This window comes from Dioscorea cayenensis, chromosome 6 (genome assembly GCF_009730915.1).
Source record: "Dioscorea cayenensis subsp. rotundata cultivar TDr96_F1 chromosome 6, TDr96_F1_v2_PseudoChromosome.rev07_lg8_w22 25.fasta, whole genome shotgun sequence".
Lineage (NCBI taxonomy): Eukaryota > Viridiplantae > Streptophyta > Magnoliopsida > Dioscoreales > Dioscoreaceae > Dioscorea > Dioscorea cayenensis.
In genome coordinates, this window is record NC_052476.1 from 769,202 (window position 1) to 792,707 (window position 23,506).

Genomic DNA, 23,506 nt, shown 5'->3' on the forward strand with positions numbered 1-23,506 from the left:
GCTCTGAACACTTACTTGCATACTAAAAGTTCTTCAAGAACACAATATGACTTGCCTACAACTTCTCCACCACCTCCACCATATTTTCTTCTTCATTAAATGGTTGCATTTCCAAGCGAGATGAACATAGTGGTACAATTTGCTAATTACTTCCATTATTATATATTTAGCAACTTCTTCTTTATAGAAATAATTTGTTTAAAGTTTATTAATTGGGAGCACTGAAAATAGGGAGCTGAGGCTGGAGCAAGGCAATTAGAGGTCACAATAAATAGGATTGGAGAGAGAGACGGAAATGCAACACTTGAAGAGGTGTTCTATTCTATTCTATTCTATTCTATTCTATTCATGTTTTAATAAATAATTAAATAAATGTGTACTCTAATTCTTTGTAGGTTGTGATGGCAATCAAGTGTAGAAGGGAATTGCTAGGACTTAATATAGGCATTGATACTAAATACATTGTTGCAGCAAGCAAAATGGTACTACCCTCCATCATTATTTCATAATATATATATATTGGAATAACTCAGGTGAAGTGTCAACTGTGTAGTTCCTGTAGTTTTCAATAGAATGTTTACTACTATTTCAATAATGACTAAAGCAAGCAGAGTTGTGGTGGGTTCATGGTTTATAATAAATATATATATATATATATATATATATATATATTTATATTGGAGACATACTGTAATTAATGATATTATTGAAATATATACGAACTACACTTCTTCCACCTCAGCTAATTAAGTCAATCCTTTTCTCTTTATATATATAGATATATATAGTTGTATGTAAATATTGATGAGTGTTATGTCTTATGATATTTATTTGTTAGTTTTTTTTAATCAATTATTATTGTTGGTGTAGGTTGCGGAGTTCACCGGCTTATATGTGCAACCACATAAAGCTATTGTTGGAGTTAATGCTTTCGCCCACGAAAGCGGCATTCGTCAGGTGTGTATATATATATATATATATTATGCATTAAATATAATATATATTGATTATTAAAAATAAAATAAATAAAAAATTATTGACAATAATTACTAACTAAAAAAATTTATTATTTTTGTAGAATTTTTCTGATGATGATATTGAAGCACTTGTTGGAAATAAAAATGGTCATTTAAAAATAATATGGTCACTTGGTGATATTCAAGTCCTAATGTATAACTTGGCAGATGAACAGATCTCTCATGGTAAATAAAATCAATTTATAACTTTAATATTTGAGAAAAATTAATTCTTCATTTATAATCTTTTATAAATTTTATTTTCACAGAAAGACTAAGAATACGATGGAATTATAAGTTATATTCAACAGCAGGGTGATTGTTCAGCTTGTTGGGCTTTCAGGTGATTGATATTACTTAATTAATTAATTATTTAGAATAACAAATTAAATTATGAAATTAAAAAAAAAAATAACTACAATATACACATGAAATGCAGTGCCGAAGGAGCAATTGAAGCAGCAAAAAGTATAATGTTAAAGATTTACTATCAGTACTGTCTCTGTGCGACTACTCAAAGATTGCTCATTGCTCTACTAAAAACAGAGGATGCACAAGTGGATGCCCAGCTGCAGCTCTGCAACAGAATGGTGCCATCAACAGTGATATATATATATATATATATATATATATATATATCCTATTCCTACAGTTAATGAAGCTAGATTTCTATCTAGTTGTTGAATGATTAGCCACTGATTAAATAGTAATTGAAAATTGATTAAGCCGGCCTTGACAGTGATGTCTTTTGGATTAAAATGTACATGAACCTTCTTGGCTTGTGTAAGGATACAAATTGTCTGTCTTGATGCCACCTTTGTCTCTAACATTCATAAGAGGTATACCATGCATTCCACTGTAATGTTATGTTAATGTAATGGTTGTTAATTAATTCAGTTAATAAACTCTTACTGTGGTTTTGATCTTCTGCTTTATATGCATGCAATCAATTATTTCTCTCCATCATTCATCTCTAATTATAAAATAATAATAGTCCAAACAAACATTTGAATATGCTTGTTATATTATGTTATATAATGTTAGTTTTCCATGAATTTGTCCCCAAATAATGAAAGCAATGTATGTATACTTATATACATACACACACACACACACACATATATATATATATATATATCTACGTGTGCGTTACGTTACAATGGCATAGTTATAATTAATTAATACAGAAGTAATTAAGTGGCTAATTAACCTTAATTTGGTAACTATCCATTTCTACGTGCATGAGAAGGCACTCACTCCATGCAAGACTTCATTCTTTCTCTATTTGTCCGTTCTCTAATCAATACTCTATTTAAATGTCCACACTTGTTCATCTTCTCCATCACCAAAATTAACAAGATGGCAAGCCTTGTTCATCTCCTTCTCATGACCATCACTCTCTTCACCATTTCAGCCATCTCTTCTTCAAGCCCTATGGCTACCAAGGACTACATCCTTTCCACTCTTGGCCACACTCATGACTCCATTACTTTTGCTAGATTTGCTCAAAGGTAATATATATATATATATATATATATATATAACTAAGCATTGTATATATAATTAATCAATATTGTTAGTTCTATAGTTGTATTTATTTATATTTTTACTAATAATAGGTATGGAAAGAGGTATGAATCAGTGGAGGAGATAAACAAAAGGTTTGGTCTGTTCATGGATAATCTCAACATAATCAGGTCCACAAATAAGAAGGGACTTTCATACAAACTTGGAATTAACAGTATGATTTCTCATTCTCAATAAAGATTTTTTTTTTTATATATATAAATCTATATATATGTATACAAGCATGTATGTATTTTCATTTTGGATTCAGAATTTACTGATATGAGCTGGGAAGAATTCCGATCAAACAAGCTTGGTGCTGCGCAGAATTGTTCGGCAACTCTCAAAGGCAATCACAAACTCACTGATGCACCAATTCCCCAAACGGTACTAAATAAAAGTCATGCATGAACACATTAATCTGCAGAAATTTTTTTTTCAGAAAATTAAGAATGTAGAAATGCATGCATGATTTTAATTTGTTGTTGTAGAGAGATTGGAGAAAAGAAGGAATTGTGAGTCCTGTTAAAGATCAAGGTGAATGTGGATCATGCTGGACTTTCAGTGCAACAGGAGCACTAGAAGCAGCACACTGCCAAGCAACAGGAAAGAACATTACTCTTTCTGAACAACAACTTGTGGACTGTGCTCAAGCCTTCAATAACAATGGATGCCAAGGAGGATTACCTTCTCAAGCTTTTCAGTATGTTAAGTACAATGGTGGTCTTGACACTGAAAAATCATACCCTTACAAAGAAACTGATGGCACTTGCAGCTACAAATCTGAAAATATTGGTGTCAAAGTTATAAACACAGTTAACATCACCATGGTATGAACAATCAATCAATCAATTAGTTAATACTTTTGTGTTTGTGTGTATCTATCCATCTATCTATCTATATAATATATATATATATATATATGATTTGAAATTCATTGTTGATTTGAGATAGGATGCTGAAGATGAACTAAAGCATGCAGTTGGAGTTGTTAGGCCAGTGAGTATTGCATTTGAAGTGGTGCAGAGTTTCATGTCTTATAAAAGTGGTGTGTACTCTAGTGACACATGTGGAAGTTCTCCAATGGTGAGATTATTATAATTAACTAAGTAGTGTTTTAATTAAGTATTAATTAGAAATTTTAAATTATAATTAGCATTTATTAATTAATGTGCATTTGTTTGTAGGATGTGAATCATGCTGTTCTTGCTGTTGGTTATGGAGTTGAGAAGGGTGTACCTTATTGGCTTATTAAGAATTCATGGGGAACTGAATGGGGTATGGATGGTTATTTCAAGATGGAACTGGGGAAGAACATGTGTGGTTAGTTCGTTAATCTCATTAATTACGGGCACTAATTATCTGTTTAATTGATTTAATTAATATCGCTAAGAATTGATCATGAAGTGATTTTTTTATTGTAGGTGTGGCTACTTGTGCTTCCTACCCAGTTGTTTCTGCATAACCAGTAATGTGAATTAATGAGCACTGATTAAATGCTCTATTATTATTATTATGATGATGATGATGATGTTGGAATTAATGTAAATATCTGAAAGTGAATGTATGAGTCAGAGTCCTTTCAAAGAATGAAGCTTCACTTCTGGTGGACTTTGTACCCTTCTTATGTTTGTTCTATTATTTTCAATGAAGTGGTGGTTTATTTAAATTTTTTTTTTAAAAGGTTTATATCAAGTCATCACTTGCTCTTAAATTAAATGCAAAATTTTCATTATTAATAATTCTCGTTGTATTTTTAACTTTTATGATAACTTCTAATGCTCGACATTTTTGAAGGATTTTCTTGTATGTAATAATAAATAAATAATGAAAGATGTCTTTTAATAAATAGAATTCTCATCATAAAATTAATTTTGGTTAATAAAACTGATTTATTATTAATAAATTAACTCATTAAAGTATTGAAATTTTAGATCTTCTGCGTCTTTATTCAATAAATCAGTGGTTCATTCATTTTATTAAAAAAAAAAAAAATTTAAGATACGAGAAATAGCTTAGAAACCTCAGCCAACCAGGGTTGGACTCCTTTCTATGATATTATTGATAATTTAATCCTTGTATGAGTGTCCTAGCTTGGTCTCATTTCTAGCAGTGCATCTTCATCTCTCCACTCAATAATACAATAACAATAATTTGGACAATAATCAATGTGAAGCCTTAGGAATAGGTACAAAACCTTTGGCCACTATCCCAATAACCAAATAATAATGTATTTGACTTCTATATGGGAAGTAAAAACATTGGACCATGCGGGTGATGGAGGTAAACAAATTGTTCATTTAAATTGAAAGCTTGAATGGTATGATGGAACACCTGTGTTACGTTATTGGGTAGTTTACATTTGAAAATTAGTTGATTAGGCAAGTGTCAGTCTGGAGGGAAATAAAGTCTGATCATGGATAATTGATCAGTTTATTTTGTTTTGTTTTATTACATTGTTTATTTTCAAAGTTTACTGATCAATAGAAAAATCAAACATATTTTTATTAATTTAGCATGTTTCTTTATATTCATTTGTATTATATTTTTAGTTTAATAATTTATTAAATATTAAGATCTTATCCATAAACTCATTATCAGTGCAAGTGATTTATCAATTTTTCATTAAAAAAATTATTAGTTTTTTTTTTATAAACCGTGGCAAGGCCTCATAAAAAAATGTCAAAAGAACAAGTAGGTACATGCATTAATAAAGGTGGAAATTTATCATATGGGGCAAGGGTCACATAAGACACAATTAGGGCCTTGGATTAGAACATAAAAAATTAGAATTTTTTTTTAATAACAAATAAGGAAGCAAATCAAGTGATATTGGGCTTTAAAAAACATTGGCGATTCTGCAATATATATCAAATGGCCAAGTAAATGTTCTTCAAAAAGTTTAAAAATAAAAGAATAAGTATTATGTCATCATTATATATATACATCCACAAAATATGTGGATTTAATAAGAAAATTATAAATTTTATAAACAAAATTTTGCCTTCATAAAAAATTAGGAAAAAGTCAGAACTCTAATAACTAAATGGTAACCCATCAAAAATTAGGAAAAAAGTCAGAACTCTAATAACTAAATGGTAACCCACTTGATTCGATACAAAAATTTAGGATTAACAATAATATATATAGTAAGGTTTAATCACCATACATGAGCCAAAAGTGAATTACAAATTTTTATAAAAATAACTTTTGTCATGATCCTGCAATATTTGTTTAATTTATAATTATTTTTAAATTTACAGTGACTCAGTGAGTAGTGACTAAAATATGAAGTTTATAAGTGTATTTGTTAAAAAGAATAATCAAACATATTTATATAGACATCACTTACGTACCCATTAGATTTCTTTTAAAAATTATTAATTTTCATATAAAATAAATGAAAACAAAATCTGTCAAACAATAGTAAGGGTAATCGTTAGGTAAATCACACTAAATTTATGATAGATGGTTATTAGCTAGCACACTTATTAAACTAGAAATTTTATACTACTAATACCACCAACCTAATTTTTAATTTGTTATCCATGCAAACCACATGCAAACCATCTTCTTCATATAAATGTAGAAATTAGGTTATCCATGCAAACCACAAGCATGCAAACCATCTTCTTCATATGAATGTAAAAATTAGGTTATCCATGCAAACCAAATGCATGCAAACCATCTTCTTTATATGAATGTGTTAGGCTCTCAACATTTTCAAACTAATCTGGTGTTCTTCGCACTTTGTTTTGTTCATTTTGTTTGAGTTCCCTTTTTAGCTGTTCTATTAGTTCTACTTGAAGAACATTCAACAGCACACAGCATGATGACGCGTATGTTTCATCTCCTACTCCTGATCATCATAGTCCGCAGCATTGCATGTTCTTCTTCCTCAACCCGGCCTAGCACAATCAAGAGCCTCATCCTTGCTACTCTAGGACGCTCAAATGACTCACTGACTTTCGCTGATTTCGCTCAAAGGTGTGTGCGTCTATATATGTATATATAAGCTTTAGATAATGAAAATAATTAATATAAGTGTGTTTTTTTATTTATTTATTTTATTTTCCAATGATAGTTATGAAAAGCAATATAAATCAGCAGAAGAGATACACAAAAGATTTGGCATCTTCATGGATAATTTCCATAGAATCAGATCCACAAATAAGAAAGGTCTTCGTTTCACAGTAGGAATCAATGGTGAGGCTTATTCTTAATTGTTCTTAAAATATTACAATTGATTCTTGTTTTAGAATAAACTAGTTATTTAATAATTATAAAATCTTTATATATATATGTGTGTGTGCTAATTAACTTATATACCTGTGTGGTTTGAAACTCAATCAGAATTCACAGACATGAGCTTCGATGAATTTAAGTCTAAAAGACTTATTGAATGGAATACCTCAGTGCCTTTGGCTAATAGAACCAGGATTTATAACTTGACTGACGCAGTAGCTCCTCTGATGGTAGATTAAACCAATCTATAATTTTAATATTTGAAAAAAATTAATTCTGTACTTATAATAATCTTTATAAATTTTATTTTCACAGAAAGACTGGAGAAATGATGGAATTATAAGTCCTGTTCGACAGCAGGGTGATTGTTTTGCTTGTTGGGCTTTCAGGTGATGGTATTAATTAACTAATTAATTAATTAAAGTAACAAGTTAAGTTAAATTATGAAATTAATAATAAAAAAAAAATTACTACAACATATGCATGAAATCCAGCGCTGCAGGAGCAATAGAAGCAGCAAAAAATAAATTGGAAAACCAGACGGTCACTGTCTCTGTGCGGCAACTAGTAGATTGCTCTACTGCAGACGGTGGATGTGAAGGTGGAAGGACAGATAGTGCTTTTTTATATGTTGCACGGAATGGTGGCATCAACAGTGATCCATCCTATCCTTACACAGGCACAGAGGGCACTTGCAGCTTTGACCCAAATCACATTGCTGCCAAGGTCACTGGTGTAGAATGGGTCCATTATGTGAGTAGAAAACCGTACATATATGTTATTAAGTTTCTCTGTGTGTGCATGTGAGAAAGAGATAAATTTTGTTTTTAACCTATGTATGTTTGAATGCACGTCACGTGTATATTAATTGTGCAGGGTGACGAAGAAGACCTGGAGAAGGTAGTGGGCCTTATAGGGCCAGTCAGTGTTGGGATTCAAGCAGAAGGAGACTTCCTGGACTACAAGGGTGGAATTTATCGCACTACTTCTTGTGGAGATCCAGGAGTAATTATTATTTACTGTGCTTGTGTTTCTTTTGTTTTAATTATTAAAAATATATATATATATATTTGTGAAGCTTATTGTTTAATTGTTGTTCCTCTTATGTAGAAGCTGAACCATGCGATGCTAGTTGTGGGGTATGGGCTTGATTATTTTGATGATCAACCATACTGGATATTGAAGAACTCATGGGGAGATGGCTGGGGAGTGGGCGGATATTTATTTATGGAAAAAGGAACAAATATGTGCGGTGAGTTAATTATTTATGATGAACAAATTGTTATTCAGATTATAATATTTAAATATCTTGATTAATTTGATGCAGGTGTGGCTTATGTGGCTAATTTTCCTACCGTTGAATGACTATGTAAATGAGTGAATTAAATTTTTCTTATGATCCAGAGTAGTCCTACTCTATTTGCTGGGCAAACTTGTGTCTCCAGACGGTAGCTTTATCCGGCCCAGTCTGTCTCCTTTACTCTTGTTTCTTTTATGTTTTGTACTATTTTTTTCTCTGTTTTTCTCATCTTTGGTAAGGATTAAGATTGTTGTTATCTTTAGACCCACTTGTTATTTTTTCTCCGTTGTACTTCTCTGTATTTTTTTTAAAAAAATAAATTAGTGGTTTACTCACTTTTTTTCCAAAAAAAAATGCATATTAAGTTTTTTTTAATGTTGTAGTCTTCACATTTAGTGGGTTTTTTGGACTTTTGTTCAAGTCTTTTATGTAATATTTATTATTTATTAATAAATTTATGTTTTATCTATTTTATTAAAAAATTTATTTTATATGTATTAAGCATGTTTTTTTTTACTTCTTAATGTTTATATATATATATATATATATATATATATATATATTTAAGGATAAGTTATTTATCTTTTTATAATAATAATAATAATAATAATAATAATAATAACAGATTAAACTTTAGCCAAGCAATTAAATAAGTATGGTGCAATCTATCATGAATCATCTCTTATGAAATAATAATCTAAAAAAGAAAGATAGCAAGATTATAAAAAACACAAGCCACAATTCAATTCACTACATTGCTCAATGTATATATATATATATATAATTTTTGAAACGTGACAATAAATTAAGATTACCCGTTTATCCACTTTAAAAAAAAACAATAAATAAGATAATTCGTGATATATATCCAACCACATCTTAACTAAATCCTAACAAACAGAAGTTCTTAATAATTAACTTGATCGGTCCATTAACCAATTATATATTCAGCAGCAGTACTCATTCTTTTCCAACAATCTCCTTCATCAAAATTAACAAATTAAAGATGGTGCGCCTTGTTCATCTCCTTCTTATCATCATCACTCTCTTCACTATTTCATGTGTCTCTTCTTCTTCTTCAAACCCTACTATGACAACCAAGGACTTCATCCTTGCCACTCTTGGCCACACTGATGATTCCCTTAATTTTGCTGAATTTGCTGAAAAGTGTGTATATATATATTTATAAGCTTTAGATATATAATGAATTGACGTTTGTTATATATATATGTAGTTGCAATTTTTTTATTTATACTATTATTATTATTATTATTTTTCCTATGATAGGTATGGAAAGAGGTATGAATCAGTGGAGGAGATAAAGAAAAAGTTTGCTGTGTTCAAGGATCATCTCAAAGAAATCAAGTCCCATAATGAGAAGGGATTAAGTTTCACACTTGGAATCAATGGTTATTAAAAGATTCCTCATTCTTTGTATATATTTTTATTTTTAAATATAGGTATGAATGCATATATTTTTTTATTTTTGTTTTCAGAATTTTCGGATATGACCTGGGAAGAATTCAAAGCAAAAAGGCTCAGATATAAATGTTGTGGGAAGAATCCAACCCAAAAATTAAGGCCCTTCAACTTCGATGAGTTTCAAAATAGATCAAGGCTTATCAACTTCCGAAGGCAACTACAAACTCACTGATTAATGCACCAACTCCACAAACTCCACCAAATTAGAGTCATGCATGAATATATATATATGAAACTCACATGAATGTGCATGCATTAGTTTGTTTTTTTTTTTTTCTTCTTCTTCTTTTATTTTCTTGAAGGATCATCTCAAAGAAACTCACCAAATTCGATGCAAGTGTGGCTTATGACATATTAAGCTTGTTTTTTTTTATGTTGTAGTCTCCATATTTAGTGGCCTTTTGTGGACTCTTGTTCAAGTCTTTTATGTAATACTTATTTTTTTATTAATAACAATTTGATGCAAGTGTGACTTATATGGCTAATTTTCCTATCATTGAATGATTGTGTACGGGCGAATTAAATATTTCATATAAAAAATAATTGCATGTTAAGTTTGCTTTTATGTGATCGTTTTCTTTATATGTTGTAGTCTCCCTATTTTATGGTTTTTTTGGACTTCAAATCTTAATGTAATATTTATATTTTATTAATAAATTTATGATTTATTTATTTTATTAAAAAAATATTTGTATCTATACATGATTGCATGGCTTTATATGATATTTTTTTTTGGTTTTTTGTACTTCTTGCTTGCATGTTTTTATATATCTTCTAATTTAAGTTATTAATCCAATTTTTTTAAAATAATCTATTCATACTATTAAAATAGATGTATAATCTCTTCCTAGAGTGATTCAAAGAACAATTTAAGTTTTTTTTATTATATTTAAGTTTTATTTATATTATTTATGACATTAATTATTAAAAAAATTTTAATTACATTTATTTATTTATGCAATAAATATCTATAAGACCTTTGAAATCCAAAATATATAATATACATGATATTACTTAAGAACCCTCCTCATAATTTTAAAAACTCTAATTAATGCATTGCTCAATATATCTGTATATAAATATATATATATATATATTTAGAATTGAAACATAACTATAGATAAGATAATTTGTGATATATATCCAACCACATCTTAACTAATTCCTAACAAACAGAAGTTCTTAATAACTCGATCGGTCCATTCATTCTTTTCCAACAATCTCCTTCATCAAAATTAACAAATTAAAGATGGCACGTCTTGCTCATCTCCTTCTCATCATCATCATCACTCTCTTCACCGTTTCATGCGTTTCTTCTTCTTCTTCTTCAAACCCTATTAAGACAACCAAGGACTTCATCCTTGCCACTCTTGGCCACACTGATGACTCCCTTAATTTTGCTGAATTTGCTGAAAAGTGTGTATATATATATTTATAAGCTTTAGATATACTCCCTCCGTTTTTTTTTATCTCTCGTGAATAATCGAATCTCACATAACAAGAAAGTTGGTTATTTCACATAATTTAATAAAACTTACTTATCTTTTCAAAATTACCCCTAATTTATATTTTCACATTTCTCTCATATTAAATTTCAAGAAGAGAATTGAATAGAGTGTCAGGGTAATTTTGAAAAAAAATAATAAATGCTTCTGGATGTTTAAATGACAGAAAAGAAAGGAGAGAGTATAATGAATTGATGTTTGTTATATATAGTTGTAATTATTTTTATTTTTACTATTATTATTATTTCCTATGATAGGTATGGAAAGAAGTATGAATCAGTGGAGGAGATAAAGAAAAGGTTTGCTGTGTTCAAGGATCATCTCAAAGAAATCAAGTCCCATAATGAGAAGGGACTAAGTTTCACAATTGGAATCAATCGTAATTAAGATTCATCATTCTTTGTATATATTTTTATTTTTTAAATATAGGTATGAATGTATATTTTTATTTTTGTTTTCAGAATTTTCGGATATGACCTGGGAGGAATTCAAAGCAAAAATGCTCTTCAACTTATTAGATGAATCTGAAATTAGGAATGTTCATCTCCGAAGGAAACGACAAACTCACTGATTAATGCACCAACTCCTCAAACTCCAAATTAAAGGCTCTTCTTTTTTCTTTTTTTTTTCTTTTTCTTTTCTTTTCTTGTAGGAAGATGTCACTTGAAGAAAATTAGGATTTCTGACTTTTGTGCTTTATCTTTGAAATAAGTTTTTTTATACATATTTAAATAAAATAAAATCATCTTTCTTCTCAATAGTGTGGTTTGATTTGAGATAATCATTAAAAAGATTAAAATTAAATATATTGAGAAACAGATAAATTCTTTTGGAATGTTTCAGGATAAGAATAAAATTAAAACTAAAGAAGATAAAAAGATAAATAAAGAAAATAAAAAGAGACGATAAAGGATAAAAAAAAACGGAAAGGAATAAGAAGATAAATGAATAAAAAAAAATCCCGGGAGCGTAAATAATGGGTGGGTAATAGTTAAAAAAAATTGATGCAAAGGGACAAAACGGAAAAAAAAAATTTTTAAAAAAATTTATAATAGACGACATCAATGCATGAATAATACAGTGGATAGTTTTGTGCGAAGGTTGAATATGACTCTTTCCACAATGATTTCACTGTAGACTATTTGAATTATTTAGGGCCATAGGATCGGGGTTTATTACCAATTGCTTTTACTGCTAGACTAAATATCTATCTGTGAAAAAAAGATATTAACTGTTATTGTTTTAAATTTTTTTTTTTTTTTAAATATGGGCAAGCAAAGTATTAGAATGTTCACTCGCATGGAGTATCTCAAGTTTTTTAACACATTTGCTTAAGCTCAAGTTTGAATCTGTATCTTTTCATGATATAAATACTCTAAATAAGTACTCAGTGCTAATTGATGAGAGGTTGTTAGCAATTTATAATATCTTTAGGGAGCTGATCATGGAAGAACCCTTTGCAATTTAATTATCTATTCATCACCTTTCCCCTCTCACCAATTTGTGTGCTCATAAGGCCTCACCATAGCTTTAGCCATACATAAATATCCCTTATATTAACTCAAATGCTCTATTATTATAATTATATATGTTGCAATTAATGCAAATATCTTGAAGTGATTTATAAGTTGAAGTTTGTGAGTTCATGTCTTTCCTTGTTCCTCATCATTCAAATGCAAGATTCTTATTATTAATAATAGTTCTAGTTTTATTTTAAAATTCCATTACACCTTTTAATTATTAATAGTTTTTGAAGAATTTTCTTGCATGCAACAAACAAATATCATTTTTATCTGTTATAAACACATATTCCTTTTTATCTGTCATTTTTTAATATCAAAAAATATTTATTATTTTTTTCCCAAAACTCCCTAATACTTTATTCAATTCTCTTCTTGAAATTAAATATGAGAGAGAACAAAAATTTATAAAAAATTAGTTATCTTTCCAAACTACCTTTAATTTATATCTTCACATTGCTCTCTCATATGTAATTCCAAGAAGAGAATTGAATAGAGTGTTAAAAGTAATTTTGGTAAAAAATAATAAATGCTTTTTGATGTTAGAAAAAATGACAGATAAAAAGGAACATGGATTTGTGACCGATAAAAAGTAACGGAGGGAGTATAAATTAGATGTAATTTTAGAAAGATAACAAATTTTTTGTAAAAATTTGTGAAATAACTTGTGAGATTCGGTTGATCACGACAGATAAAAAAGAATGGAGGGAGTAAATAAATAAATAGGTTTCTCGTTAGAAAATTTAATTTCAGTTAATAAAACTGATTTATTATTAATTTATTTATTCATTAAACTATTGAACATTCAGATACGGAAGTCGCTTAGTCACGTGCCGTTAGCGCCAGGGCATGCATTTCCCCACGAGTTGACTCGTGTGCGTTGCTATTCCGGCACGTGCCTTTTGGCGCTTACTTTAGCAATTATGGACGGTGTAGATGATGACACTCATTGTAAAAAGACATAAACACCCCTCCAGCAACTAATCAGTCTAATCTAGATTTTTTTTCTTTATTTAATTAAAATTTCATTAAACTTCAAATCAAGTTATCTAAGGACGTAAGTCAACGATTTCTAGAATGATTAGAGTACAAGTTAAGGATAATATAATTTATTCCAATTAATTAATCATAAATTTAATACATTTTCAAGAGTGGCGTGTCCTCTTGTGTAAATATAACTTTTGGTTGGAAATTTTTTAATTTTTGACATCAGATTAAATATATCATATATTAAATTTTCTTCATTTAAAATTTTATACTTTATCAATATTTCATTAATTCATCTCATATTATCCCTTTGTTTTGCAAGTAATATATTTCTTTATCTTGTTACATTAATTTCTAAATTGCAATTATTCTAAATGTATGGAGTAGCAATCTTATAAATATATAGCTTACCAAAAAAAATATATATTTAAACTAACAAAAAAAATATAGTTTTATAAGATCAAGCGCATTTCCAAATATGAGGGTTAGCGCGCTCGTGAACCCTTCTCCCAGATGATCGTATTTTCTGAGATCTGTTTCTTTTACAGTGATAGTTGTTTTCCTGCCACCCCTTTTTATTAGTAGTTGGGTCCCCTTTTTTTTATTTTTTTAATGTTATCTTTTTATCTCTAGTAATTTGTGTTTTTTGGGCAATTTTTTTTATTAAAATTAAATTCGTGGTTTATTTACTTTCGTTGTTAAGTTGAATAAATTGAGCCCTCACAAACCGGTTAACTATAAACAATCTGAATAGTAAAAAAAAATGAGGTTGTTGCCTTGTTGGTTGTAATTTGGACATTGAGATATGATTATTTGGCCAAAAATACAAGTAATTAATAATTGGCAATCATAGTATAGAAGGCTAGTTTGGTAATTTAGCTAGTCTTATGTCTAGCCAATGACAATGAGGCTTCGGATTCTTCTCCTCATGTACAAGAAACAATCTTTGAAAAGTGAGAGTTTTAGAAGGAAAAGCCTCATTTTTCTCGAGGTTCAATCTCAGTTTCAGCGAATTCCGGTTCTTGCCACGCAATTTCTCTTCCAAATTAGGGCTCACAATCACTATCTTGGAATCCTAATTCGTCTTCATTCCTTCCCCTTTTTCTTCAAAAGCCCCAAATTTTGAGCCCTCTCAGACAATCCAGCCCCAGAAATTTAGGGTTTTTTGTCTTTCAATTTGTTTTTGTATATAAATTCTTCACAAATTCATTTTTTAGGGTTTCAATTCTCCTAGATTCGTTGTTGGAGCTTGAAATTTCACCAATTTCTTTGTAAATTAGGGCGTAAAACTCTATAAAAATTCCAACTTTGATTCTGACGATGTCGGTGCCGGCAATCGCGCTCTACGCTAGTCCGCCAAGCCACCACCCGTGCCAGCTCGCTTCTGCGTCCTCCCATGGCTCGCCGGAGCATGACTTCAACCCCCGGCCATGTCCACCGTCCTCTTGCCCTAAGCCGATCGCCATGGGTGGCCTCTCCTGCCTCTTCTCCTCTTCCACTGCCCGCCACACTGCCGACGAGCTTAGCTCCATCTGGCACGACCGCTCCGATGATCTCTCCAGCCCCTTCTCCTTCAAGTCCCGTGACGCCAGCCCTGTCTCGGTGTTCCGCGGCCCTGTTTCCTCCAGCCGGAGTCCACCATCGTTTCGGATCCCTAAGGATTGGATTGGATGTGATTTGAGGACGGGAAGAGACAGGCTTTTCCGGGGGTTCGTGAGGAATGCTTTGGGATCTTGTTTGGACTATGATTCTCCGAGCTTTCCCATGCCTGGAAGCAGGGGGCTTGATTCAGAAGAGCTTGCTTTTGATTTGGAGGATGGTTTGGATGTTATGGCGCCAGCCTGTGAGCCCTACGCCAGAGAATTGCTTGCCGGAGCACAAGAAAGGCATAAGATTTTCTATGAGGAGCTTGTTGTGAAGGCGTTCTATGAGGCTGAGAAGGCTCATAGAGGGCAGGTGATTAATCTTGACTTTTGGAGAAGAAAATAAGAAATAAAAACTTGATCTTTGTCATGCTCAGCTGTTCAATTTTAGAAGTTTGTTTTTCAGGATTTGGATGAAGGCTTGTTTTTGTTATACTTTTCAGGTGAGGGCGAGTGGTGGTCCATATTTGCAGCATTGTGTGGAAACAGCAGTGTTGTTGGCGAAGATTGGTGCTAATGCCACTGTTGTTGCTGCCGGGCTTTTACATGACACATTTGATGATTCTTTTATGGATTATGATTATATTTTTCGGTCTTTTGGAGCTGCAGTTGCTGATCTTGTTGAAGGGGTAACAGATCTCTTTCTTATCTTTCTTCTTGTGTGTTGAATATATATTGACAATTTCTCTAAATGTCTCTCTTCTTTACCATTTATGCATCATTCATCCCTCTGTTTACATACACATCAATGTTAAGTGTGTGTAGTATATAATGGTCTCCCTCAGCTGTAGTAAGAGATTCTAATGTAGTAGGAATGGTGAATATTTTTATTGCTTAGCAGACAGTTCGGAAGATAAACTCATATTTTGTGTTTTATGCAGGTCTCAAAGCTTAGTCAATTGAGCAAGCTTGCTCGTGACAACAATACTGCTAGTAAGACTGTTGAGGCTGATCGGTTGCACACGATGTTTCTAGCCATGACAGATGCTAGAGCTGTTCTTATCAAGTTAGCAGACAGACTACACAACATGATGACCCTTGATGCTCTGCCCATGGATAAGCAACTGAGATTTGCTAAAGAAACTTTGGAAATCTTCGCTCCATTGGCCAATAGGTTGGGGATCTCGAGTTGGAAAGAGCAACTAGAGAGTTTGTGCTTCAAACATCTTTATCCCGGCCAGCACAAAGAGCTGACTTCTAAACTCATTAGTTCATTTGATGAAGCCATGATAGCTTCTGTTATTGAGAAACTAGAGGAGGTTCTCAAAGCCGAAGGTGTTTCTTACCATGTTCTTTCAGGAAGGCACAAGAGCTTGTACAGCATTTACTCGAAGATGCTCAAGTATTTTCACTCTCTTTTACTCACTTTTCTTAATAAAAATGATAAGATGTGATGCATGTTGGACGAAATTAATAATATCTTGATGCTCAATTTCAGGAAGCAGCTAACTATGGATGAGATCCATGACATTCATGGGTTGCGGGTGATAGTTGATAAAGAAGAAGATTGCTACACTGCACTTAACATTGTCCATAATTTATGGCCCAAAATTATTGGAAGGTTTAAAGATTACATTTCTTGTCCCAAATTCAATGGGTATGTCTTTGAAGATCGTTGTTTCTTTATGATCAAGTTCAGCTTTATTTACATAACATTTACATTTGCCTTCTCTTTCAGTTATCGATCATTGCATACTGTTGTTATGGGGGAAGACATGCTTCCTCTGGAGGTGCAGATCCGAACCAAAGAGATGCATCTTCAGGCTGAATATGGATTCGCCGCACATTGGAGATACAAGGAAGGTGACTCCATGCACTCATCCTTTGTGCTTCAAATGGTTGAATGGGCGAGATGGGTCCTGACTTGGCAGTGTGAGATAATGAACACTGATGGCTGCTCGTCTCTTGGCGAATCAGAGCTGGTTAAGCCACCATGTCCATTCCCTAGTCATTCTGAAGACTGCCCTTATTCATACACACAACAATGTGACCATGATGGACCTATATTTATCATAATGCTTGAAAATGAAAAGGTAGACATCTTTGTGTTTTCGAACTTTAGTTTTATTGAATTCTTCTCATACAGAGAGATAAATGTATAATGATGCATTTGCATGGAAATTTCAGATGTCTGTGCAGGAGTTACCACCGAATTCAACGGTAAATGATCTCTTGGAGAGGGCAAGTCGACGGAGTTCAAGATGGGCACTTTATAATTTACCGGTGAAGGAAGAGTTACGACCAAAGCTGAATCACGAACCGATTTGTAACCCGAAACAGAAGCTTTAGGATGGGTGATGTGGTTGAGCTGACACCGGCGATACCTGATAAATCTCTAACTGAGTATCGCGAAGAAATCAAGCGTATGTATGATCTTGGGCTTGCTGTTCCAACCCAAGGAAGATGGAGAAGCTGATACTGTCTGTCTACTGGATATGTTTACATGCTATGTAAACTGATCATTTGATTTGTTGTATATATGATTTCAAAAACTGTACATAACTCCTCATAGTTTGAAATGTAGACATACCTGATTCATTAAACTTGGTGTCTTTGTGTTTCAATGTTGTTCCTTAGCAATATTTAGATTTTTCTAATGAAATTATTGACATTAAGTCTTTATTAGAAAAGTTAACAATATTATGAAACACAAGCTGTGAAAATTGATGGACCCAGTGGAAACTTTACATAGGTTCATGTGAATGATCAAAAAGTTTTTTTTTTTTTTAATAAAGTGTTAGTTTTTTTTTTAAAAAGTATGATAAGCACCTGACTCTATAACGAAAGATTTATTTTGGTGCTGTTGAGAAAAAATTTAAATCTTAGTTTACACATATTGAAATATTAATTTTATATCCATATGCACATTTCAAATGAGACTATATTATATATATATATATATATATATATTTATTTATTCTACAAAGTCCACAAGTTCAATTTCTATTGATCACACTATTTCTTTTTTCCAAATCTAGTCCTCATGTTAAAAAGAGAGTGATAAGTTGTTCTCAATGATTGCCTAGATAACTCAAGCTTTAGTTGAGGTTTTAAATTCAACAAATAAATAAACTAATATTAAACATAATAATTCCCAGTGTGTAATAAAGTTCTAACTAATCTCGGTTACATATACATATGCTTGTCGCCTTTCTCACAAAAAAATATATATATATATATATATATATATATATATATATATGCTTGAAATTACAAATCTGGATTATCATACATATTTTTATAATTTTTTTTTTATAAATAGTAAGTTAAAAAGCTATTAGTAATTTATTTCAGAAAGTTAAATTTTAATAGGGCCTTTATTAAATTTTACTGAATGAGGAGAGATGGACTAAATTCTAATTGGTTCTTTTTGGAGGACTTGAACTTAACTTTCAAAATATACTCCCCAATTCAATGGTTTAGAAACCCTAGACGTCACCGCGCGCTTGCTGCCTTCGCGAGTGCTGTCTTCCTGCTCATCGTCTCCGGCGGCCCTCTCCAGTCTCACCGTCGCCGTCTCTCGTCACCTTTCTCTCGGCGCTCTTTGCCTTTCTGATCACGAGCCACCTCCACTGTCTCCGGTCGTACCGAGCTCGAAAACCTCCCTCAAAAATACGATTTTGTTTGTATTTGTGAGAGCTTTAGTGCCAATCTCTTTGTCGCTTGAATCCGCCATGAAACCATTCCTAAATCTCGCGAAGAAGCGGAAGAAGAAAGATAAGCCTGAGAAGCAACGCCCGGATCGAGAGGACGACTCTCAGAAGCCAACAATGGAGTCCTTAGATCGTTCCCAAGACGCCGTAACGAAAATCCAGAAGAAGAAGAAGAAGAAGCAGAAGGTGGAGCGAGAACATGGCGAGAAGAAGAAAGAGAGGAAAAATAAGGACGTAATCACGGATGAGAGATTTGCATCTATGCACTACGACCCGAGGTTCCAGAGGATGCCCAAGAAGGAAGCGAAGGTGGTGGTGGACTCGCGCTTTTCGAGTATGTTCACTGATGAGAATTTCGCGAAGTCTTCCGCGCCAGTGGATAAGCGGGGCAGGAAGAGGAAAGGCAAGGGTGTTAATCCGTTGCTGCATTACTATCTCCAAGAGGAGGAGCCGAAGGTCAAGGAAGAAGATGAAAGAGAAAGCAGCGAAGAGGAATTTGAGAAGCCAGAAAGTGTAGATCATGAGAGTTCTTCAACCGGTGAGGATGATGATGACGATGATGAGGTGATTTCCACGTTCCCTTTCCCAATGAGTTCATATTTGTTGGAAAGTTTGTATTTTTCAGTTTGGTTCTTCAAATTTTGTACAAGTTCATATTTGTGATTTTTTTTTTCTCTGTTGAATTCAGTACTCAGTGGATAGTGAAATATGTCGGTATTTAACAGCTAACCTTGAGGGTGCACCACAAATTGAAAATGAAACTCATAGGTTGGCTGTTATGAACATGGATTGGGATCATATCAAGGTATGCCATATAATCTTATTTGAAGTTCCTTCTTATTAAATATGGATAGTATTTTTATGAATGATTCTATTTGTGCTCCTTATATTTCTTTGAGCTAGTATCTTGTGTGTTTATTGTTAGAAAACGTAACTAGCTTTTAAATTTCTGCTGGGCATGAATTGTAAAATTTATAATTTGTTCTTGTGGTTGGAGTATTTGGCGGTTTTATAGTCTAGGAAGCTTCTTTCGAACACTCACATTCTGATTTCTTTTAGTTAATCGCATGATTTTATGGGTACTAAAATTTAGCAGGCTTCTTAAAACACTTGTTTTGTTTAGATGTTGTAGTTCTTCACTTGGAATTTAGAATTTTCTAATCAGTTCTTCTTGTTGTTGAAGCCCCTGTTAGAATACTCTGTTGTTGGTTTTTTGTCATTTTAAGTAATGTGATGAACTGTTCGATACAAGTTTAACTTTTGTGCTGAGATTCCATATCCTTTTGTTTTTATAGGCGGTGGATATATATGTTGTGATGAATTCATGTCTACCAAAAGGGGGGGAAATTTTGTCAGTGGCTGTTTATCCATCCGAGTTTGGTCTCAAGTGCATGGAAATAGAAGCAGTTCATGGACCATCTGCTCTTATCGACTCCAATGAAGGAGAGAGTGATGATGAAGCTGAGATTGACAATGAAAGATTGCGTGTTTATGAATTGAATAGGCTAAGGTAATTGGCAGGATGAATTTTGTATTGTTTAATTTTTGTTCAATGTATTGTTTTTGACTTCTCATGTACTGGTTGATAAACTGAGTACTCTGTATTAGTGTTATTGTTATTGCTTTTCTGATCTGAAGGTGATGATTATCATAGGAAAAATAGTTTTATGGACAAATTCCATGTTTAATTCAATCTGTTCATATTTTTTTTGTAGAAAGAGAAAAACCAAATTTTCTTCATGTATTTGATTATCATATGTTTCTAATCCTGTCTGTATTGTTGTGTGCTCTTTCATTAATTTATCTTCCTTTTCAATTAACTTGATGATAGAAATTGTAGATTATGTAGTTTGACTCCTTGGAGTAATTATCAACAAGCACTCAATACAGTTGCTAAAGCAATGCTGGTGACTCTGTAACATATTGTGATTAAAACTCTTTGTAAATGATGTCTTATTTGAACTTTCAAATACTTGCCATTATGCATAGCTTTATGGAGTACTTAAGAATATAGTTGGTGAGATAATTGGTGGGTGTATGGTTGGAGATTATTAGTAGTTCACCAGCCAAACATCACCATCATTATCTTATATATTGGTAGAGCATGGTTATAATGGCTGGTTTGATCTGAATCACAATGATGAAATAATATTCAGAACTTAATTATTACATTAAGATATTTATATTTTGGTTTGGAATATATAAATGAATGAGGTGGCATTTAGTTTTGCCTTATTTTATACGTGGATATTTCGTACTTCAATGGTTTCTCCATGTATTGATCTTGGCTCTGTTTTCCCTTTTTTAATTATCCTTCAGGTATTACTATGCCGTTGTAGTTTGTGATTCAAGTGCTACTGCAAACCACATATATAAAACACTCGATGGCACTGAGCTTTTAAAGACATCCAATGTGTTTGATTTGAGGTTCATTCCTGACTCAATGGAGTTCAAGCATCCTCCTCGTGAAATCACCATCGAGGTACTTGTTCACAGTCTGAATTTTGTTTTTTCAACTATTTACTCTCAGAAGATTATTCACTGATCATTAATCAAGGAAAGAATAGAAAAGGCTTTTATAATTGAGAGAGAAATGAAAACACTTGGCAATTCCTTGCAATACTCTCATATCTTCTTTTATGCTTCTTTGTCAAGTGCCCTGTGATTCTTTATTGGTGAGGAGATCATTTGTGCTCATGTTTGCTCATAAGTTTTTCAATTTTCACCTTGTTTTGTCTTTGCTATGACAGGCACCAACAAGCTATAAGGAGCCAGAATTCCATACCCGTGCTTTGCAGCATAGCAAAGTCAAACTTTCTTGGGAGGAAGATGAACCACAACGCACAAAGTTATTGAGAAGAAAGTGCAATCCCAACCAGGTTTGTGATTATCTTCGACATTTCATGTTTAATTTAGACGTTAAGGTGGTAAATGGTTCTCTATCTAGTTCAGTTTCAGAATAGTTTTGCCCCCGTTCATATCCTTATAAGTTTGTCCTTTTGTAAATATAATAAGTTAGACCGATTTTGGTGTTTCACATGGCTTGCCTGACTTGAAATTTTCTGTTTGTGCTGAAGCTGGATGAATTCAAAGACTATCTCGCTTCCACTGATGAAGATAGTGATGAGGATGATGAAGAACATGGTGCTGGTGGGAATGGTGAAGCCAAAAGACTATTGGAAATAGAGAAATTCCGTGCTCTTTTGCAGTCCAAGTCAGGCAATGGATCAGATTCAGATTCAGATAAAGATGATGGCAAAGACATGGAGATAACCTTCAATACAGGTCTGGAGGATCTAAGCAAGCGCATTCTGGAGAAAAGAGACAAGAAGTCTGAGACTGTCTGGGAGACGGTTCTTAGGAAAAGAAAGGAAAAGAAAGCAGCGAGGAAGAAGAGATCCAAATACTCTTCTGATGATGAAAGCAGTGATTTTGATGCTCAAGAAACTGATGAACAGCCTGATGATTTCTTTATGGAAGAAGAACTCATGGATGTTGATGCCAATGCCAGTGAGAAACACGTTAAGGTGTCAAAGAAAGGCGGTAAAAATAAGCAAGGAAGGAAAGAACAGACTCCGGAATTGGCAAAGGAACGAGAAGCGAGTAAAGCAGAACTTGAGTTACTGTTTGCTGAGGACCAAGGTGCCGATAGTGCTCCGAAGGGCTACAATCTAAAACCTAAGAAGAAGGTCAAAGGGAAGAAAGGGAAGAAGGAAGAGCTTATTGATGATAAGTTACCTACTATTGATTACAGTGAAGACCCACGTTTCTCAGCTATGTTGAATAATCCTATGTTTGCGTTGGACCCAACCGATCCTCAATACAAAAGGTATAGCACAACTCATCCGTCGAGAATGAAATTGTTTGTTTTACAGTATTTTATGTCCGGTTTTGGCTAATTTCATGTCTTTCTTGATGTCACAGGAGTGCGCCCTATGCACGGCAAAAACTACAGAAACAGAGCAAGGTGGATATGAAGGACTCGATTGTTGAAGAAGTTCCTATCCGGAAAGAAGATGAAGTTTCTCTCCCATCTTCGCGGAAAAAAGAGTATGAATTCTCGGCAACAGTTAGATCTCTCAAGAGAAACATCGGCACCTTTAAGAAACAACGTTAAATTAAATGTTGTTCACACTGAAAATTTTGTTGTACTTTTTTGGTTGTGATTGTCTAGAGTCTCTGGACAACATTTTTGTGCATTGTGACTTGAAAATTTTCCACCAAAATGATGATCCATAAATGAATTAATGGTTTGCAATGCTGGTGTCTATGATAGAGAGAAATCTCTTTTGTTATTTCCATCATCTCTAGGTTTTCATACTTCATAATTTAGTCCTTGATAAGCATTCAATTCAAAAAATTCAGGTGTGTGTAAGCGTTCACTTGTTAGTACTTTCTTGTGCTTGCCTTGTAATATAGGTGATCAAATTCAAGAACTTAACCACTACTTTCCTGTGGTGGGGGTGGTAAAAATATATGATTTCAACTTTTGACTGTTTTTACATTGTTTTCAAAATTAAACATTCAACTTTTGATTAAAATTATGTTTGAAACTGATCTACCAATTTAGAGCATGTATTTATTTTTTC

At 32.5% G+C, this 23,506-nt stretch overlaps 6 protein-coding genes across 7 annotated transcripts; all 6 read left to right on the forward strand.

The window, feature by feature from the left end:
• The first annotated feature begins 46 nt into the window (after positions 1–46).
• LOC120264010 (2-isopropylmalate synthase A-like) lies at positions 47–1,857 on the forward strand. Its single transcript, XM_039272002.1, has 7 exons — positions 47–132; positions 232–312; positions 396–482; positions 871–957; positions 1,079–1,202; positions 1,286–1,359; positions 1,456–1,857. Exons 1-6 carry the CDS (start codon positions 100–102, stop codon positions 1,333–1,335), a joined length of 462 nt encoding a protein of 153 aa, XP_039127936.1. The 5' UTR covers positions 47–99; the 3' UTR covers positions 1,336–1,359; positions 1,456–1,857.
• Positions 1,858–2,374: 517 nt separating this feature from the next.
• LOC120263747 (cysteine proteinase 2-like) lies at positions 2,375–4,258 on the forward strand. The gene is made up of 7 exons (XM_039271722.1): positions 2,375–2,527; positions 2,636–2,757; positions 2,854–2,969; positions 3,074–3,412; positions 3,537–3,668; positions 3,770–3,905; positions 4,007–4,258. The coding sequence occupies exons 1-7, from the start codon at positions 2,376–2,378 to the stop codon at positions 4,045–4,047; spliced, it is 1,038 nt and encodes a 345-aa protein (XP_039127656.1). The 5' UTR covers position 2,375; the 3' UTR covers positions 4,048–4,258.
• Positions 4,259–6,229: 1,971 nt separating this feature from the next.
• On the forward strand, positions 6,230–8,389 carry LOC120263886 (cysteine proteinase 2-like). The gene is made up of 8 exons (XM_039271859.1): positions 6,230–6,569; positions 6,667–6,788; positions 6,936–7,057; positions 7,143–7,216; positions 7,322–7,580; positions 7,704–7,832; positions 7,938–8,079; positions 8,155–8,389. Exons 1-8 carry the CDS (start codon positions 6,412–6,414, stop codon positions 8,190–8,192), a joined length of 1,044 nt encoding a protein of 347 aa, XP_039127793.1. The 5' UTR covers positions 6,230–6,411; the 3' UTR covers positions 8,193–8,389.
• Positions 8,390–9,096: 707 nt separating this feature from the next.
• Positions 9,097–10,003, forward strand: LOC120263988 (thiol protease aleurain-like). Of its 2 annotated transcripts, none has more exons than XM_039271975.1 (3): positions 9,097–9,294; positions 9,415–9,536; positions 9,624–10,003. In XM_039271975.1, exons 1-3 carry the CDS (start codon positions 9,134–9,136, stop codon positions 9,779–9,781), a joined length of 441 nt encoding a protein of 146 aa, XP_039127909.1. In that variant the 5' UTR covers positions 9,097–9,133; the 3' UTR covers positions 9,782–10,003. The 2 variants fall into 2 exon arrangements, 1 of the variants encoding a protein (XP_039127909.1); XR_005537198.1 differs by having other exon boundaries at positions 9,127–9,136.
• Positions 10,004–14,563: 4,560 nt separating this feature from the next.
• On the forward strand, positions 14,564–17,828 carry LOC120263569 (probable GTP diphosphokinase RSH2, chloroplastic). The gene is given in 7 exon segments (XM_039271527.1): positions 14,564–15,577; positions 15,708–15,893; positions 16,146–16,606; positions 16,703–16,861; positions 16,943–17,297; positions 17,392–17,550; positions 17,552–17,828. Coding segments are annotated over 7 exon segments (2,085 nt in total). The 5' UTR covers positions 14,564–14,941; the 3' UTR covers positions 17,681–17,828.
• Positions 17,829–18,660: 832 nt separating this feature from the next.
• Positions 18,661–23,165, forward strand: LOC120263705 (pre-rRNA-processing protein ESF1). The gene is made up of 7 exons (XM_039271670.1): positions 18,661–19,481; positions 19,606–19,722; positions 20,213–20,427; positions 21,237–21,399; positions 21,668–21,796; positions 21,995–22,746; positions 22,842–23,165. The coding sequence occupies exons 1-7, from the start codon at positions 18,939–18,941 to the stop codon at positions 23,032–23,034; spliced, it is 2,112 nt and encodes a 703-aa protein (XP_039127604.1). The 5' UTR covers positions 18,661–18,938; the 3' UTR covers positions 23,035–23,165.
• The last annotated feature ends 341 nt before the right edge of the window (positions 23,166–23,506 follow it).

Excerpts from the sequence above, each read along its gene's own strand:
- LOC120263705 (XM_039271670.1), top strand. The coding sequence starts at position 18,939 with ATGAAACCATTCCTAAATCTCGCGAAGAAGCGGAAGAAGAAAGATAAG. Across the intron at positions 19,482-19,605 it reads ATGATGATGACGATGATGAG|TACTCAGTGGATAGTGAAAT; the intron begins GTGATTTCCACG and ends TGTTGAATTCAG. Across the intron at positions 22,747-22,841 it reads ACCGATCCTCAATACAAAAG|GAGTGCGCCCTATGCACGGC; the intron begins GTATAGCACAAC and ends TTGATGTCACAG.
- LOC120263886 (XM_039271859.1), top strand. The coding sequence starts at position 6,412 with ATGATGACGCGTATGTTTCATCTCCTACTCCTGATCATCATAGTCCGC. Across the intron at positions 6,789-6,935 it reads TTTCACAGTAGGAATCAATG|AATTCACAGACATGAGCTTC; the intron begins GTGAGGCTTATT and ends AAACTCAATCAG. Across the intron at positions 7,058-7,142 it reads ACGCAGTAGCTCCTCTGATG|AAAGACTGGAGAAATGATGG; the intron begins GTAGATTAAACC and ends TTATTTTCACAG.
- LOC120264010 (XM_039272002.1), top strand. The coding sequence starts at position 100 with ATGGTTGCATTTCCAAGCGAGATGAACATAGTG. Across the intron at positions 133-231 it reads CAAGCGAGATGAACATAGTG|GGAGCTGAGGCTGGAGCAAG; the intron begins GTACAATTTGCT and ends CACTGAAAATAG. Across the intron at positions 1,203-1,285 it reads AGATGAACAGATCTCTCATG|AAAGACTAAGAATACGATGG; the intron begins GTAAATAAAATC and ends TTATTTTCACAG.
- LOC120263988 (XM_039271975.1), top strand. The coding sequence starts at position 9,134 with ATGGTGCGCCTTGTTCATCTCCTTCTTATCATCATCACTCTCTTCACT. Across the intron at positions 9,295-9,414 it reads TTTGCTGAATTTGCTGAAAA|GTATGGAAAGAGGTATGAAT; the intron begins GTGTGTATATAT and ends TTCCTATGATAG. Across the intron at positions 9,537-9,623 it reads TTTCACACTTGGAATCAATG|AATTTTCGGATATGACCTGG; the intron begins GTTATTAAAAGA and ends TTTTGTTTTCAG.
- LOC120263747 (XM_039271722.1), top strand. The coding sequence starts at position 2,376 with ATGGCAAGCCTTGTTCATCTCCTTCTCATGACCATCACTCTCTTCACC. Across the intron at positions 2,758-2,853 it reads ATACAAACTTGGAATTAACA|AATTTACTGATATGAGCTGG; the intron begins GTATGATTTCTC and ends TTTTGGATTCAG. Across the intron at positions 3,413-3,536 it reads ACACAGTTAACATCACCATG|GATGCTGAAGATGAACTAAA; the intron begins GTATGAACAATC and ends GATTTGAGATAG.